This window comes from Amphiura filiformis, chromosome 4, assembly GCF_039555335.1.
Source record: "Amphiura filiformis chromosome 4, Afil_fr2py, whole genome shotgun sequence".
In the NCBI taxonomy this organism is placed as follows: Eukaryota; Metazoa; Echinodermata; class Ophiuroidea; order Amphilepidida; family Amphiuridae; genus Amphiura; species Amphiura filiformis.
In genome coordinates, this window is record NC_092631.1 from 22,003,018 (window position 1) to 22,020,948 (window position 17,931).

Consider the following 17,931-nt stretch of genomic DNA (forward strand, 5'->3'; position numbering starts at 1 on the left):
CACGTCGCACTCTGTACAGTACCTCATAACTAAAGGGTTAAAAAGAATTCCCCCCTAAAATTACAAAACATTTCTTTGCATAACTTGACATACATTTCTTTGATTTGAATAATTTAAAAACCTGTGAATAAAGAAATCGTTTTCCTACCCTCCCAAATCTTTTTGTTTTAGCCAAAAATAATCACATTATCTTAAAATGATGCTTTCAGACAAAGATGCACTTTTCAACATCCTATACATGTACAAAAACATTCTCGATATCAATGATTGCTTTGATGGTGTTCCTGTTTGCTTTAAATTTTATGCATTCATTGACATGTACGGGTTTTTTTTTTCTAGAAGGTTTTATTGAGCAGGCGTTTCAAAAATGGTAAAATCAATTTAAGAGTTACAAAACATTTCTTTGCATAACTTGACATTCATTTTGTTGATTTGAAAAAATTAAAAACCTGTGAATAGCATCATTTTTGGAAAATGTAAATATTTTAGACCAAACAAAATGTTTTTTGAAATGGGATAACTTTGGTGGGAGGGTAGCAAAATGATTCTTCTATTCACAGTTCTTTGAATTTTTTAAATCAACAAAATGTACGTCAAGTTATGCAAAGAAATGTTTTGTAATTTAGGGGGATATTTCTTTTCAACCCCTAGTAACCTATACCAAGGGATTCGGGCAGAAAAAGAAGCAGACTATATTAAACATTAGAAGTTTGGAGTTGATATTGTAAAGCTGGTTTCATACTACCCTGCCGCTTGTCACTGAGCGGCGTGGCGCACGCGCATTGCAGACAAACGGACACAATCAAGGCTTGTCATTGGTTGAAACTCCCTGCCGCTTGCCGCAGCGGCAAGCGGCAGGAAAGTATGCTGGGGCATAATACCATATAAATAAACTCTTTATATCAAGTTGATACATAAAAGTGATATTGAAAGTTACGTTTATGACTGTGTTGAAAGAGATTCTGTAGTGGTGAATACATAATGGATAATCTAAATCTTTATCGTTTTTATGCCATCTTTTTCAGCTGTTTAAGTTATACGCCATACCAACAGAAAATCTTGTAAAAGAAAGAACCCAACAAATCATGCGATTTTTTTCGCTAACGCAAATCTCGAAAACGGCGCAGAAGATTCTAGATCTGAAGGAGACTTTCAAACTCACTGGATTTTTCTCACTGCTTGACCGACTGCTTAATCTGGTAATGTAATTAAGAAAACAAAATACTTTCAGTAAATTGATGGCACATTTTATATTCAGGGCGATTCCTGTCGGCTTTTTGTAACGGCTCAATGCAGCGTGACAGAACAACAATCGCTCACTGAGGTCATAAATAGCGTGTTTTGAGAGAAAAGTCTATATAAACTTTGTCACTTTTGAAATGCGCTCTTTTTTTATTCAAATTATCTGAATGAGGTATCGAAATACAAACTTATTCTATTGACTAATTAATTGGGCAATTTAGGTTTAGTGTCTTTGAGACATTGCTTTTTTACTTACAGTGGGACACTTTGTTTTAGAATACCATCATTTTGATAACGTGTTAATCCAACGGCAATGTCAAAAAGTTCGCACCCGACTCCCTGGATCCGACCCCTTCCTTCCGATGTATGTCCCCATAATACGATAATATTCATTGAAATATATACAGAGGTGCATGCAATATCCCAATAACAACAACAAACTAGACATGACAATGTGGTCCTGTGACCACGAAGACAGTCGTTTGAAGTCAACTGGTAGCGACCCTTAATGACCTTTGACCCCAAGTCTGTAAACATCATATAAACACTGGCTAATGTCAATTCACATGTGCAATTAGCGTCACTCTGCTATGTTGTTTGTGGAAGAAGAAGTATTTTGAAGTCTTTTTTGTCTCGGACCGGAAGTGACCCCAAATTTGTTAACTTATCATATTCATTTACTAAATAACAATGCTTATGTACAAGTGGGGTTACTGTACTGTGTACTTTTTTTAAAATTTGAAGTAGTGACCTGTTTTAAAAGGCAATTAAAATTGCCTTTGACCACATATCTTTGAACACCCCAAAGGCACACCGTAACAACAATGCATGTGTACATGTGGCGTCACTGTACGATTGCTTGTGGGAGAAAAAGCAGATTTACAGAAGAATGAAGAAGAACTAGACTTAGCTGTGGTCTAAGACCACGAACACAGCCGTGTTGTGACCCCTTAATGACCTTTGACCCCAAAATATATGAAACCCCATAGACATTGGCTAATGTCAATGCACATTAGCACGTGGCATCACTATGCCATGTTATTTGTGGCAGAAGGGACATTTTGAAGGGTTTTCGTCTCAGACCGGAAGTGACCCCTTAATGACGTTTGACCCAAAATAAAAAAATACCACATATACACTGAGTAACCACAATTCATATATGAACATACCGTCACTGTCCTTCGTTTTTCTTAGCTAATACATTTTTTGAAGGTATTTCGTTTTATACCAGAAGTGACCCCTTAATGACCTTTGACCCCAAATCTGTGTACACCCCATATACACTGGGTAACACCAATGCATGTGTGCAAGTGGCGTCACTGTCCTACGTAATTTGTGGAAGAAGATGCATTTTATAAGTATAATCTATTTATACCGGAAGTGACCCCTTAATGACCTTTGACCCCAAATTAAAAAATACCACATATACACTGGGTAACCACAATTTATGTGTGCATATACCGTTACTGTTCTACGTTTTCTTAGCTAATAACATTTTTGAAGATATTTTGTTTTATACCGGAAGTGACCCCTTAATGACCTTTGACCCCAAATATGTGTACACCCCATAGACACTAGGTAATTATAATACATGTGTGCAAGTGGCGTCACTGTCCTACGTAATTTGTGGGAGAAGATGCATTTTAAAGGTATTTCGTTTTTATACCGGAAGTGACCCCTTAATGACCTTTGACTCCATATAAAAAATATCACATATACACTGGGTTACTACAACTCATATGTCAACATACCGTTACTGGCCTATGTTTTATTAACTAATAAAAATGTTTGAAGGTATTTCATTTTATACCGGAAGTGACCCCTTAATGACCTTTGACCCCAAATCTGTGTACACCACATAGACACTGGGTAATATCAATGCATGTGTGCTAGTGGCGTCGCTGTCCTACGTAAGTTGTGGGAGAAGATGCATTTTTAGTTGAAATCACGTTTTTGACACCTATGACCTCTGCGTGACCTTTGACCCCATGAGTTTCATGTAACTTGTAGGTGCACGGTGAATGATCATTGTGACCAAGTTAGGTCAAAATCGATGTAAGCATGTGAGTGCTAGAGCAATGTAAAAATTGACAGAAGAAAGAAGAAGAAGAAGATCCTGTAAGAAAAAAGACACAGCCGTGACTAACATCACGGCTGTGTAACTATAGTTCAAAAACGTCAACGACTGTCTTAAAATGGGCATATTTCTGTATCATAGTCTTTAATAGCACACTTACAAGTTGTATATACGATCACCCCTACATGCGTGTATACCTTTTTTAAATCATCTAGTTATGTCCATTGTAATAATTTCTGGTCATTATCAATATACTTATTTCTCACCATATTAGAGCCCTGGCGGTGCGGGGAACGAAACACTTGCGTCAATTGATGAAGACATTATCAATTTGGCACAAATACTTGACAATATTACAAGAGAAGGACAGTTGGACGGGTTGGAAGAATTTTGTGAAGAAGATTCTTTGGAACTCGCCACGTGGATTCGTCAAGAAATAGGAGGTAAACTGACCCCTGAAACTATTGGGTGAATGTAAATATTATGTTTTTGAAATAATTATGAAATATGTTTCATTCCGCAATACAGGATAATTTTTTTATAATCTTGAAAAAAATAGTGCAGTATTTTTCTGTAACTGGGGTAATAGGCTTCATTTTTAAATTAGCACAATCAGCACTGATAGTACTGCAGATTGGCGTATCAATTGAGCCCAATGTGAAACAAACAACAGAATTGGCATAACACTCTCCTAGTGGGTTACTTATTAGGAAAAAAAGCGTTGGCCAACGTTAGCAATTTATGTAATCCCATAATTCTAATCTGCAGTACTATCAGGCGTAAAAAATTTTGATTGGCGTATCCCGACCGACCCTATTACACTGCCGACTTTGAATATTTTTTTTTAAATTTTGAAAGACAAACAAAAAATTATATAAGTTAAATTTTAACAAAAAAGAAAAAAGTATATTTTTTTGCCTAATTCCTATCGCTTTTTACTATTTTTATTTTCCAAAGAAGTGATATATTGTCAAACAAAACAATACATAATGATAATACTTAAACATGCATTGTACAAATTACACTAGGCCTATTATGCTATCGCAACATTCACCTGGCCATGTTTAAATATTTAGATATGGGTAATAACGAATATATCCTACCTACCCTATTTTTTTATGTTACGCCAATCAAACAGTGTTTTAGGCTTCGACGGTGCTGATTAGGCCTATATAAAATTGAAACCAATTACTCCTGATTCCATAAAAAATACTCCGCTATTTTTGGGGGATTGGAGCAATTTTGAAATCTGACCTTTGTTTAAACTTTGGCCTCGGAATTCTGGGATTGCACAAAGGGCTAACGTTGGCTAACGTATTTTTCTAGGACGCACAAGGAGAGTATGCCAATCCTATTGCTTGTATCACCTTGAGCTCAATTGTGACATTAACATGGATTAATCTGCAGTACTATGAGTTTTCTATATTGATTTAATATTCTTTTTTCGTCTTTAAATGTTCCTCTTTAGACATTTTTGAACTAGAGGTATTTGTAGACCTATGCGCTGAAGATACCAGCCCTGAGTTTGAAACTGTTCTGAAATTTCACCACGCGGTTAGAGGACACGCCTCATATATTTGGGATCTTCATAAAGACCAGAGTCTGAAAAACTTTATTACGGTTATCGGAAAGATGTCTGAAGCTAATCGGAAGGATCGACACTTACTGGCTCAATGGGTAAGTTTTAACTTTTATACCTGTGCAGTGGCTTTAAATTTGATGATTATTTTTCTCGTTGGTTTTATTTACAGGCTTGCCGTTATTTTACAAGCTTTAGCTACGCGGTTTATTTTCTTTTTAGGTCCAAGGGAAGGTAAATTACCTGATAGGATTGTTATGCATTGAAATCGTTTCGTTTTCGCATTCCTGATGATGATGATGGTTGAATATGATCCATAGTACAGTCTGTCTACTGTGAAGTACAAAGTACCGACGCGGACGCACACATTGTGCCGACTTTGAAGGTACGCATACCTGCAGCAGAGACGCGCTGTATACGCGCGCGTTGTCACTTTGTACTTCAGAGTGGACAAACTGTAGTTGTCTTATTGTAACTACACAAACCACCAAAAGTATTGGGCACATCTAGAAATGGTGTCAACATCATCCTAGATATCAAAAATATTACTTATATTTAACTGTGCTTTATGTATGTGTATTCAAAACAGACCTTTCTTGTTAATAAATTTACGTTTCTAGCCCTATTTTCTTACCGATAGTAGATGGAAATATGCACCCATCTCAAATTCCTATACAAATTTGTCATGGGGAAAGTTTCACGAATGATTAATTAACGTAGTATACCTAGAACTACGGAGACTTTTTATCCGTCACAACAAAAACCCGCACGCGTTTACGCCCAAACAACCTAAGCTGGATCCATCCATCCATCGTAGATCCATTGCGCTCTTTTTAGTGACAAAATTACCCCCAGAACCTTACCCGGGGTAGGACCGGCCGTCAAAGATAACCATAGAGGGGGCGTTGGTGATGTCCAACATTGGTTTGCTACAGTAAAATCAATGATTTCATTTATTCCAAGAGCTACTGACTTTTTACTTGTTAGGTTGAATTAGTCGTTTACTTTTTATATTGAGGAAAACATTCGGTGAAAATCGCATTTTTGTAGATTTTTTGCCGAAAATCAATTTTGTCTATACTTTTGTACATAGCCAGAATTTCCCAAATGTGCATGGGCGCCATCACATTATGACGTCATAGCGGCATTATGTGGGGCATTTTTGTACTTATTTTGGTATCACTGGATTGAGGAGACCATGACGCAGTAGTTCTAGGGTTATAACCAGCGTAACTGAATGGTTACTTCTTCGCACACAACACTAAAAGTATGAAATCTGGAAATATATACTAAAGTATTCAGTGAAAATGATTCAATTATTTCTTGTGAAATTAGAAGATTTTGACACTATGAAAAACACAGCACTAACGTCTACTTGTATATCTCTGCATGATGGACATTATACTAATCTGAAAGTGTGTGAAAATCGTAAAATTGTGGTCAAATAATAAACACTAATGATATCACACACCATTACCGACTGAGAAAGGAACAAAATATCTGGTAAAAATATCCCGGTGAGTGCAATTTAATGGTTTAATCTTCTTCTTGTTTGTTACCTGCACACATGAACTTACACAAAGTATTCCTTTTTTATATAAATAATCCCACAGAAAACTCCATTAATCCTTTTAAATTGAAGATTTCAGCAAACTTAGACATTAGTTCAGTAAATGCCAAGTAGCTTTTCTTATTTGCTTTTACACAAGTTGTCCCAATACTTCTGGTGGTTAACATGGTTAATGTATTAAAACCACACCCTAGATACTGCAGTTCACTTTGCAATTGTCTAAATAGTGCCTACTTCATTAGTTTTACGTTTCTCCGACACCATATTGTACATTGTTTCGTCATATTCATTTTATATTCAAACAGCAAGAAACCAAGAAGAGTCTTTCCACTTTGAAACAAGTTAAGGAAGCTATGGACAGCTCTCCATTACAACAAGCTGAAATGATCAACCGATGTGGAGTGTATTCCATCGGAAAATTAAACAACATAGAAGAGGTAGTGCAACTTCAAATGGTTTATGAATGAAAACTTATATTTTAAAAATACATTGGATAGGTTTAAATATATGATATGGTTATGTTTTTTAATTGTAAACTAATTAATATCTTTGTTATTCCATTAAAATTGCATGCAAATTAGTATGCCCGTTAAGGCTTCATTACAATGTTACCTTTTCAGGTATATCCACTATCTTAACAATTTACTGATCTATATAAAAGTATACCAACCTACTAAACAATTTGCTTTGGAAAATATTTACATAAACTCTTTAGTTTTGTGGTAACTGTGCTTAAAATATGCGGAGAGCATCACAAAAGAGGAGGTATATCACTGATCCTCTTGTGCTTACTTAAAAGGATACTTATAAACTTTCCACCGCCACCAGCAATCAACGTCATCGATCGTCGTGTTTTGGTATATTGTTTAGAATGTTTACTACATTATATCATTTAATATAGATTCAACATGAAGAAAGTGCAACGCTTGTCCTTCAGATTGAAGACCCTGACTATGGTGATAAGATGTACACATTGCAGGATCTGAAGGATCTGCAGAGCAAATTGTCTCTTGTCGTTGGCAAAACTCAACAGGACGCCAAAGGTGGTAGAGTCCAACTGGAGTATTTTACTCAGGTACAAATCTGCCAATATGACCAATAAAATTAGCAAAATTATGGAAACTTTTCGGTCTCGAGTGATATTCTTCTTATTCTTTTTCACACAACTGTGCGTGCCGTTAAATTCTATTCGTCATAAACATCCACAAAGCGTTATGAAACACGATATCATTGTTACTAACCATATGTTTAGGTTTTCAGTGCGATGCAGATACTAGCAGAAATGTACACTCAACTTTGTGCAGCAGGTAATACCTTGTTCTTGAATTGGAAAGCTACGTTTGTATGTGGTACTCGTGAAGACGTTCAATACACAGTTTGTATGGATTTCGGAGTTGGCGATGAGTGCAACATGTATGGAACAAGGCCACTGAAAGATGAACTTCCTTGTTTGCTTGAATTTATGGAGAAATGTCTTGCAAGATGGCATGACCGTGTAACTGAAAAACGAGGAGAGCATTATTACCTCAACTATTTCACTACAGAGCAGCTTCTTCGTCTATGTCGTGACTTAGCAGGTAGAGGAAATCAAGGGTCAAACCAAACATCAGACCAGCTAGTGCAGCTGTATGCTCTTCTGTCTCATCTATGCCCATCAACTGGCTGGGACAGCATGCAGCAATCTTTACATGCGTCGATGGAATCCGCGACACAGGAAATTCTCGAGTCTCAGATGACTGACAGCTCACAGAATCCAGATATCCAAGCAGCCGAAAAACAGAAATGTTCAATGCTGGCTTCAAGGATTGCAATCGACAATGGACTGAGTGAAGCACTGGTGTTAGCAGCAATACGTGAACTTGGTACAGAAACTGATGATGATGAGTACGTTACATGGTGTATGGATAACCCAGCTGGAGGAAAGAATGAAGCTCCAATCCACAGTGTGACCAAGAGTTGGAAACAGATTGTCACAGATCTATTGAAAGAGATTGTCACAGAAGCCAGGTAAGTAAACTGTTCTCTCAATAACTAAGTGGCTTTCGTGCAAATCCATAAACAATTTTGCATTTGAAAGTCGTTTTTATTTTACGGCATCCCACTCCCGTATAGAAACGTTACGAAAGTAGAGGCATAAATAAGATATTATCCTTTGTTAGTCCACTAGATGTACGGCTGAATATCCTTTGGGAAAAATATCTGGAAAGTACTAAATGCGTTGACTCTGAAGAGTACTTAAGCTTGGATTATCTTGGACGAATACTGAAACATCTGGCTCTCAACGAAGACATCGGTAAGAGATGTTTCTTGTTTTATTAACACTGTTTGAAACACCGGTTTGAATCACGATTAACGAAAACAATCAAACTGAGCAGAGGTTATAAACCACATCATATACCGTTTTTTCTTTTAATTTACAAATATCTGTGTTACAGATATTGTTAATTAAAAAATGAACACGTTTCACAAACTACGGTACCTTAAAAATGCCTGTGCTTATTATCGAATTTTTACGGTAGTACAAAAAGACTACCCAGGAATATGTGGTGTGATCAAGCAAAATCAGTGTGAAGTTGGGAATATTTAATATATTAATCATTTTTTATATGATTGCACCAATCATATGTAAAGCTAAATTTTGCAGAAAACTCCATTGAAATTGATTTCCAAAACAATAGGCAACAAAATTAATTATTTTCTTTGTTTGGCTATACCCGAAAATTATTATTTCCGACTTCCAACTGATTTTGCTTGATCACATTACAAATGATGCAGTATGAGAAATGTCATGATACAATGGCTCTAGTTTGGGTAATATCGGTAATATCATAAAAAGTAGGTAATGGTGAATCCAATGGACGAGGACACAAAACACATCAAGGATCAATAAATGATACAAGAGGATACCTTGAATATATGAACAACTGGAAAGAAAAAAAGCAAGGTACACCAACTTGACGTGGGGAACAATTAAAATACAGACTAGACAGTACGAAGGGGGGACAAAATAGGCATTAGAAGAAAAAGTGTACTAGAACAAGCGATGAAAAAAAATTTCATCGCTTGTTCTACAGTACACTTTTTCTTCTAATGCCTATTTTGTCCCCCCTTCGTACTGTCTAGTCTGTATATTACTTGTTCCCCACGTCAAGTTGGTGTACCTTGTTTTTTTTCTTTCCGGTAATATCATAGTTTTATTCGGCGTATTATTAGAATGGAATCTCCTTCTGCATTAAGGAAAGCTGTTTTGATAATTAAAAAAAAACATCTTATGCAAAGTTACTATTAATACTTATTCTATCTGATTTATATGACCACATTGGATATTTATATTTTTATATTACTTATTTGTATTAGGAATTCCTTATTTACTATTGTTTACTGTTATTTTTTGTATGTATTTAGGTTAATCCATATCAAGATATGACAGCTTACTGTTACTTCTTCATTGAAATGACAATCTGCTGCCATGTCACATGATGAATTAACCAATCAAGGGATCACAGACTTTCAGACCTCGTCTTTGCCTTTTCTATGATTCCTTCACTCTCACTTGTATTTTGATTTAGTTTTTTGCTATTTGATGAGTGAAAAAACAAATGAATGAATGAATGAATGAATGAATGAATGAATGAATGAATGAATGAATGAATGAATGAATGTTATGCTGCCACGCTGCGTAAAATATCGAGCATCAATCCCAAACTTGTGGTAAAAATTAGTTATAGTAGTAACTATTCCTGCAATTCCTGTTTTCTCTGATAGATTCTGTTACTGCTGAGAGAAAGTTACCAACATACCTGAAGGAAAGTCAGCCTAACCTAGTTGTGAGCTCTGCGCGTAAGTATTTGACAATTCTTTATCAGGCTTTAAATTGTTGCTATCACTTTCTTGTATAAATGTAATTGATATTTTTTGAACATTTTGCAGGTGACGTGTTACGTACCGTTTTGGCGATATACATGAATGAGAATCGCCCATTGCCGACACATGAGGAAGTGTTGGTGTGTACAAAAAGCACATCACTTGAAGAGGTAAAATACAAACATTTGTTTTATCCCACTACCAGTCACTGGTTGAACTACTTGTATTAAACTATACGGTTGGGTAATCAGTCGTAAAAGTAATAAAATGCAAAATATTCAGCTAGCTTTCATTCCCTCTAGAGCGATTATTGATTAAATACCACCAAGTCTCTACAGCTGCCAAGTTTAGGGTAATAAGACTATTAAACTGCGAAGTTGTTGGATTAATACATACTCATGATTCAACTACGTGTAACTCGTATTACCACTATACTAAAAATTTTTGATACTTGATCAGACTGTATGGACTTGGGGAGCCCCACAGATGTGAAGAACTTGCTTAAAGCTTTCACTATAGTTACTGCTTGAATGTTCTCAAGGGTATGGCTTTAGGAAAGCGTGTTGACGTGCACATAATAATATTGTCAGAAGGTATTGCTTACCTGACTTAGTTTTTGGTCGGAGGCCTACACAAGCAATAATAACCCTGCTAAATGGTTCATCAAAGGGTGGAATTCGCTTTAATATTGTGGAGCAGGGGGTATTTTCTGATTTGGCTTCCCTACTACTTAGCATGTGTGACACGTTTTGTAACATTCAGAAATATCTTTTCAGAGAGTGACCCACCAGAAATGTCTCAGAATTCTCTCATGAGTTTTCTTAACTCTCAAATTCCCTGCCGTGTGATATATTAATAACAAAAACCCAAATCTATTTATAGACCAGTCCACTAAGATCGAGTAATATGGGAATTCCCCGTGACATTAATAACTCTGAATCTGATTGAGTTTGTTTACTGTAATCAAATATATAGGCTTCCCTACTTTGTCATAACACAAAACCATTGCATGATCACTTAATTACATGAACAGGGAATTTTCAACCTTGAAACCTTATTGATTTCCCTGGACCTTTGCATGCTTTGAAATAGGAATTATTATCTGTTCCAATTCCAATGACACCTCGTGCATATTTTCCTAAGTAGGGAACATTTTCAAAGCAAAATGCTAATACCTATTATCTATTCCAGCGACCGTGACAGCTCATTAATGTCCCTGGACGCATTGAAATATGTAGTTTTCTTTGAAAAACCAATATAGCAGTGCTAGCTGTTATGGCCCGTCAGTGAACTGAACATAGGCCTAATCTTGCCCATGAAAATATGCATGAAGCGTCACTGGAATTGGAACAGATAATAGAATATAGCCAAAGGTCCAGAGAAATTAATGAGGTATCACTGAAACTGGATTAGGTAATAGCATTTTACTTTGAAATATTAATGTACACGTAACAGGGTTATTATGGTCACAGTGCTTTGTATGTTTCCATGCCCCTCTAGTAAACTTAAGCAAAAGAACATATTACCCAGGTCAATATATATGATGTGTCAATGGAGTTGGAAACAATCAGAACCAAATGGGTCATCTAGGGTTTCCGGTCTTTGAGATTTAACCACTTGCCATTTCATTGATTTAGGCAGATAATGATTAGCTTTCCTTCGAATATCTTGGCGTCCATGTTTATATAAATTATTAGAAGTGAGATGGCCTATATGCTTAACTCTGGCAGGGTGTAAGACAATGCTAGACACAATAGCATGGGAGGGTCACAATAAAAATGGGAACCCAATAAAGTGGTTAATACATTTGTGATTAATGTTCTTGGGTATAGGTGTGTTTGTTATGGCGGCGAGCAATTGGAGATAGAGGCAGAAAACGAATATTCTGTCTAGTGAACGCAGAACGTCTAGAGTACCATATCAGCGAGAAAGCTGGTAATCTGCTTCAAGATATATTGCAAAGATGCACAGGTAATTAGAAACTCATTTCGGTGTAATTAAGTAGCCTTGCTCTATATTGATTTGTTCTGTTTAAATTTGGACGTCTTCCTTTTTGTTATCATCATCTTTATCGTCATCATCGTGGTTGCCATCCTCATCAAATCAATTTTCTTTCTTACCAGGTGGCTGTCGATTAGTAGTCATCTGCAGCCGGGAAGAAGAGCACAATTCCCACATGGTTACTAAGCTAGACCAATGCCGAACAGATTTACCTACTGATATTATCAACCAACTCGATGTTCCGAAGTATCTTTTCGAAGAGTTGAAACGAAGAGCTAGTGGTGACAGACCAGCTGCACACGTCACAGATCTAAGGTCGGATTTTATAAATGCTTTATCTCAAGAAAATGGCAGCCTGCAATATTAGCTTTTTAATATGTTAGGCCTATAATGTAATATTTAAATATCCATCTAAGACAAGAAACAAACATAATCCCAACCTGCCCATAACCCAACTGAAATAAGCAAGGGAATGTTCCAGCGTGGGCTATATTTTACTTCATATGTCAATAATCACATTTACTATTACATTGATATCACAGAAGTACCGCAGTTGCAGTTATATCTAAAGGAGCAGGTTCGGGAAAAACAACACTGGTGAGACAGTACTCTGAGGATTTGGGGAGGCAAATTCAAATTGATGATAACATGTCGGCATCATTGTGCATCACAATACCATTACATGATGTATTTGTCAGCAATGAAGAGGTCGTCAAAACTCTCCTGCCTTACTTGACAGGGCCAAGTGACACAGTGCCTCGCATATATCACATAGATGTGGCACCGATGGTATGTGACTAATAAATTTATTCAACAATATTGAACAAGTAGGATAATTAAATCTTTGCAAACATAAAATGTATTCAGTGCTGCTGGACATTAGCCCAGAAGAAGGAGAAGGTTATTACTTTATAAAAGTTGTAAGCATTCGTATCAAACACTACTCGTAGCTAGGATTTTCAGAAGAACGAAAAAGTTACCCTTTTAAAGGTCACTTTGATTTTGCTTGGTAAATCGAACACATAGCAGGGATATTCTGGAAATATATAGGTTGTGTGTGTGTTGGTGTGCATTCGTCTGAGCAAATGAACAGGGATACGCATATACTTTGATCAACTCGTAATCGGCGGGAATTGTTAGGCTTTTGCCACTACGCCGAAAAAGTAGATCCACGTTAAGAGTTATATTTGTTCATCTGGAAGATCTAAAATGTGCATGTTAATGAAAGTAGACAAGTATAGGACTTGAATTAATAATTTGTGATTTTTCTGGCGAGGTGTCACAAGACAATTCTCAAAATAAAATATATTGATATTAATCCGCGATGTTAAAATTCCCGCCGATTACGAGCTGATCAAAGTATACGTATGAAATCAAAGGATTGGGAGGACACACAATATATATATTCTCTTTTCCAGTAGTATAGAGTGGGAGAAACAACACCTAAGGACGGCGCGAAAGCTATTATTATATAGCCTAATGAAATAGAAATAAGATAGCGGGACCACATACACACTGATGTTAAACTGAATCGATTAAGCAGGGAGACCTCTCAGGTCAAGTCACCTTCCTGATTGAAAAGATATACTATTAGTATCATCAACTTTCATACCTTGTGGTAACATTGCTTTACAAACCGTTTTAGGTTCAATATGGATTGGATGACTTGCTTTTTAATCTTTTGGTACTGGGTGGCCTGCAAAACAAACATGGCTATGTTTGGAAATCACGATCGCAAGACTTGTATATCGTTGAAATCACCGACCTGAATCTTGAATATCGCCAAAACAAGGTAACGTTGTTAGTACGCAATTAGCTGGGACTCTCAGTTTGTTGATCAAGACATCAAGTATAAGTTTTTCTTTTTCTTGGAATAGATTCATCAGGCGAGTAGAAAATTAGATTTGTCTACATAATTAACGAACTTTATTAAGTATAAGTTAAATGAATGAAAAAAACTAATCAAGACAAGTCCCCTGTTTATTCCGGATGTCTTCAAACATCAATAATTTAGAAAGTTTAGTAATATAATGGCAATAGCAAATTCTAATTGAATACATCTCTCTCTAAAATGTTCCGATTACTTTATTAGTATAAAGCCATTAAATACCATTAATCATGTTAATCACAGCTTCAAACTACATCCGAAAGTCCCTGGTTCCATACTCTTCTACCACATATTATATGTCGCTCACCGAAGGAAGTTTTGAGAAAGTTACAACCTGATCTTCTGAGTGGATCCGAGTCACTAGACCAAGCGACGCAACAACCAAGTGGCATTGTGCCGCAAAGTCTGGCATCACTAGAGTTGGCTGGTAATTGTAACCTTGTACTTAAAATTTTATCTTTATTATAATCATTGATATCAAATAGCGAAGTTTAAGATTTAGCCCCTAGATGACCGCTGTTTTCCTAATATCAAAGATTCCTCCCAAAAAGTAAAGTATAAGCCTAATCGGGCGAAGTCAAAATTTAGCCTTTAGATGACATGACATTTGATCTCGAATGACCTCAATTATTTGCATGTTCATCTCATATCATGGATTTCACTCACCACGCGCCAATCAAACGAGGATTAAAATTGGACTCAATAATGACCTCGGATATTATTCTATACATGTTCCCCTCATATATCAAGGATTCTACCCACCACATTTAAGCCGAAGCACACATTTAACATTCGAACCCTCCATGACCATTGGCCTCCGGACAGATAGAACTAAGCTGCCATATATAGTGAGTTTACATATAAAAAAGTAGGGCTTTATTTCAAACTCTAATGGTTACATTAAACTCACCTAAACAGAAAAATGCAATTTGAAGGCAGCAGCTAAATCAGCGCCAATATTGCAACATCGAAACAAGCAACTATACAAACATCCATCCCAACCGTACCCCACCCCGGTAGGCAATGAGGATAAAGTGCTTTACCCAAGGACACAACACGTTGACACGGGGGGGGGGGGGGGCGAACTCGCAACCTATTGATTATGAGCCGAGCGGCTATTCCACTCGGCCACACGTGCTCCTCAAACATATGGCTCTAAACAGACTATAGAGCAGTTTAGGATACTTACGCCCTCTGTTGGTCAACGTTACATTAAGGTTACTCTTGTTTTCTTGCCATGCCATTATAATATTGGAACGCCGTTAGTTGCGAGTCCTATGGGCGTTTCCGGGCTTGCGGCCTTGATGTTTTAAAGCACTGACGGTCTGGGACCAGTCTCAGCAAAAAGCATTAAGGCCTCAAGCCCAGGCCCTGCCCTCTTATATCGGAGGCTAATTTATAGTAAGCTTGAACGCTATTATTTTTGAGCGTTAATTGTTTCTCAGTAGCCTTGCAGGTCAACCTTGAACAATTTTTTGAGCGCTATTGTTGTTTAGTGAGATAATATATCTACATTATTAGTATTATAATATTGCTGTTGTTTATTTACATCAATTTATATATATTTACACCATTTATATACATCAATCACTCTTCCCTCCTCTCATTCCCTCATCTTTAACTTTCACTGTCTACCTAGATTATTGGCAGGACTGGGATCCAAGAATCAACGGGATCATGTTCTCTAAACCAGCTATACAACGTGCATTTAGATACCTACATCACTTCAAGGAAAACCACGATCTAAACCGATACAACTTTCGAGACGATAACGAAGTTTACGATAACGTGCAAATTCTGCAAGCGTTACTGAAGTAAGTAAAAAATCCCGTACAATCGTTAATACCCAATCGCATCTTACGTTCTTTAAACTTACAGTTAGTGTCATATATTTGACTGTGAGCATTTCAATACAAATGAAAAGGAAACCATTGACAGATAAACGCTCCGTTTGAATTACTATATTCTTTCAATTAAATTCTGGAGTAAATCTCACTCGATTTGTATGTTTTATTCTAAATAGGAGTTGTGGAGTAGAAAATCAGGATCCGTCTTGGTCAGAGTTGTGTCATTTTGCCAGCTTTTTAAGTGCTCAATTACTTGATTGTGAGAGATCTGACTTCACCAGCCCAGCGACAGTTCAGGCAAATAGTCGACTTTCCTCTTTCAAGAAATTCGTCGTTAGATTCATGATGGTAATGGCAAAGGTAAGACTGAGACTATCAAGCACTAGTCTTGTGAGTCCTATTTTAAACCTACCTATCATGCCTATGATTGGTTGGCGGAGCCCTGGTTGTAAGTAGCTTTGTGTAGCGTTAAAGTTGGTTTTAGGGTCACTCGGTAAAACCTACTGTTCATAATGTCCAGAGGTCTCTCCAATTGTCAATTGACATGCATCCACCCCAAATGTCAACGTCTAGGTCTTTGATCCGTAAATAAATTCATCAGGATTGTTCATAATTCATATTTCGGTGTAAAGATCTTAAACATACCTCAATGACGTTTCGTACTACACCGTAGTACTTTCTCAAATTGACTGATCAACTCTCACACTCCTCGTCCAGCAGGAAACAGACGAGGAGTGTGAGAGTTGATCAGTCAATTTGAGAAAGTACTACGGTGTAGTACGAAACGTCATTGAGGTATGTTTAAGATAATTATACCGAAATACATTTGGATTTGTACATAAGAACATTTGCAAAATATGTCTAGGTCTTTGGCTCAACGAATCGGGATGTTTTGATGCCGTTTCTAGAAACTAGGGTATTTCGGGGGATGATGCTTAAAGCATGAGGTCTGTCGAGGGCATATGAATTGATGAATTTGCATTGCCTTATTAATATTCTATGACTATTGCCATCCCACAAAATCATGACGAAGTACACAATGTTTGGTATCGCGGATTTTTGCGGAAACCTTGGGGAGTTTCTTGGTAGTATTTTGTGTGTGTTATCGTTTGATGTACATTTTCTTTCATAAGGTTATGTTAATAAATCGTTAGGATATGTCTGCTTTGTAAAATCCACGGAAGAGCATTGACAACTTACAAAATGAATATTCATAACTTTTCATTGGTGAATAGGATTTTTCTACGCCTTCTTTGGTTGTGTCAGAGACAAGACCAGCGCGGCGACTGACAAAGGCGAATAGGCGGTATGCTCTAGGATCAACTCGAGACAAAAATAGTCCACCAGAAACTCAATACGCCAAACGTAGCACAACTCCACAAGCCGCCACTCAACCACAAGAACCAACGGAAGACTTTGGTCCGTTATCATTACAAAGCATGCTACAACAAGCAGGTGACGCCTCTTATCAAATACCTCAAGCAAGGCCACATATCTTAGAAGTTTTCCGCAATGACGACGAAAGACCCCAACATAGACGCATACCACATGTCGAGGAACTGTCACCGTTTACATTGAAACGACGATGGGAAGAAAGGTAAAACAACCTGACGAAATAATAATAATAATAATAATAATAATAATAATAATAATAATAATAATAATAATAATAATAATAATAATAATAATAATAAAACATTTTAATACAATAATGTCCTTTATTCGGTTGATATCCTCGTGACTTCGTGTATTTACCTTTGAAATGGATACAGGTGTAAATGTGATGATACCGTGAGGGTAGATAAAAGTATACCCACGAGTATTTGTGCAAATTTGTTGAAATATTGTGAAATTCGAATTTTG

At 36.7% G+C, this 17,931-nt stretch overlaps 1 protein-coding gene across 1 annotated transcript in view; it reads left to right on the forward strand.

Annotated features, from left to right (window-relative positions):
• Window positions 1-17,931, forward strand: part of LOC140150059 (E3 ubiquitin-protein ligase rnf213-alpha-like) — a 32,246-nt gene that overhangs the window by 12,789 nt on the left and 1,526 nt on the right. Inside the window, exons 10-26 of the mRNA XM_072172063.1 lie at window positions 1,026-1,199; window positions 3,594-3,762; window positions 4,788-4,996; window positions 6,774-6,905; window positions 7,370-7,543; window positions 7,721-8,475; window positions 8,628-8,761; window positions 10,234-10,308; window positions 10,399-10,502; window positions 12,165-12,303; window positions 12,456-12,648; window positions 12,876-13,122; window positions 13,979-14,125; window positions 14,465-14,648; window positions 15,861-16,035; window positions 16,245-16,428; window positions 17,304-17,665. Coding sequence (XP_072028164.1) covers window positions 1,026-1,199; window positions 3,594-3,762; window positions 4,788-4,996; window positions 6,774-6,905; window positions 7,370-7,543; window positions 7,721-8,475; window positions 8,628-8,761; window positions 10,234-10,308; window positions 10,399-10,502; window positions 12,165-12,303; window positions 12,456-12,648; window positions 12,876-13,122; window positions 13,979-14,125; window positions 14,465-14,648; window positions 15,861-16,035; window positions 16,245-16,428; window positions 17,304-17,665 — 3,557 coding nt within the window. The remainder of the gene's footprint in view (window positions 1-1,025; window positions 1,200-3,593; window positions 3,763-4,787; window positions 4,997-6,773; window positions 6,906-7,369; window positions 7,544-7,720; window positions 8,476-8,627; window positions 8,762-10,233; window positions 10,309-10,398; window positions 10,503-12,164; window positions 12,304-12,455; window positions 12,649-12,875; window positions 13,123-13,978; window positions 14,126-14,464; window positions 14,649-15,860; window positions 16,036-16,244; window positions 16,429-17,303; window positions 17,666-17,931) is intronic.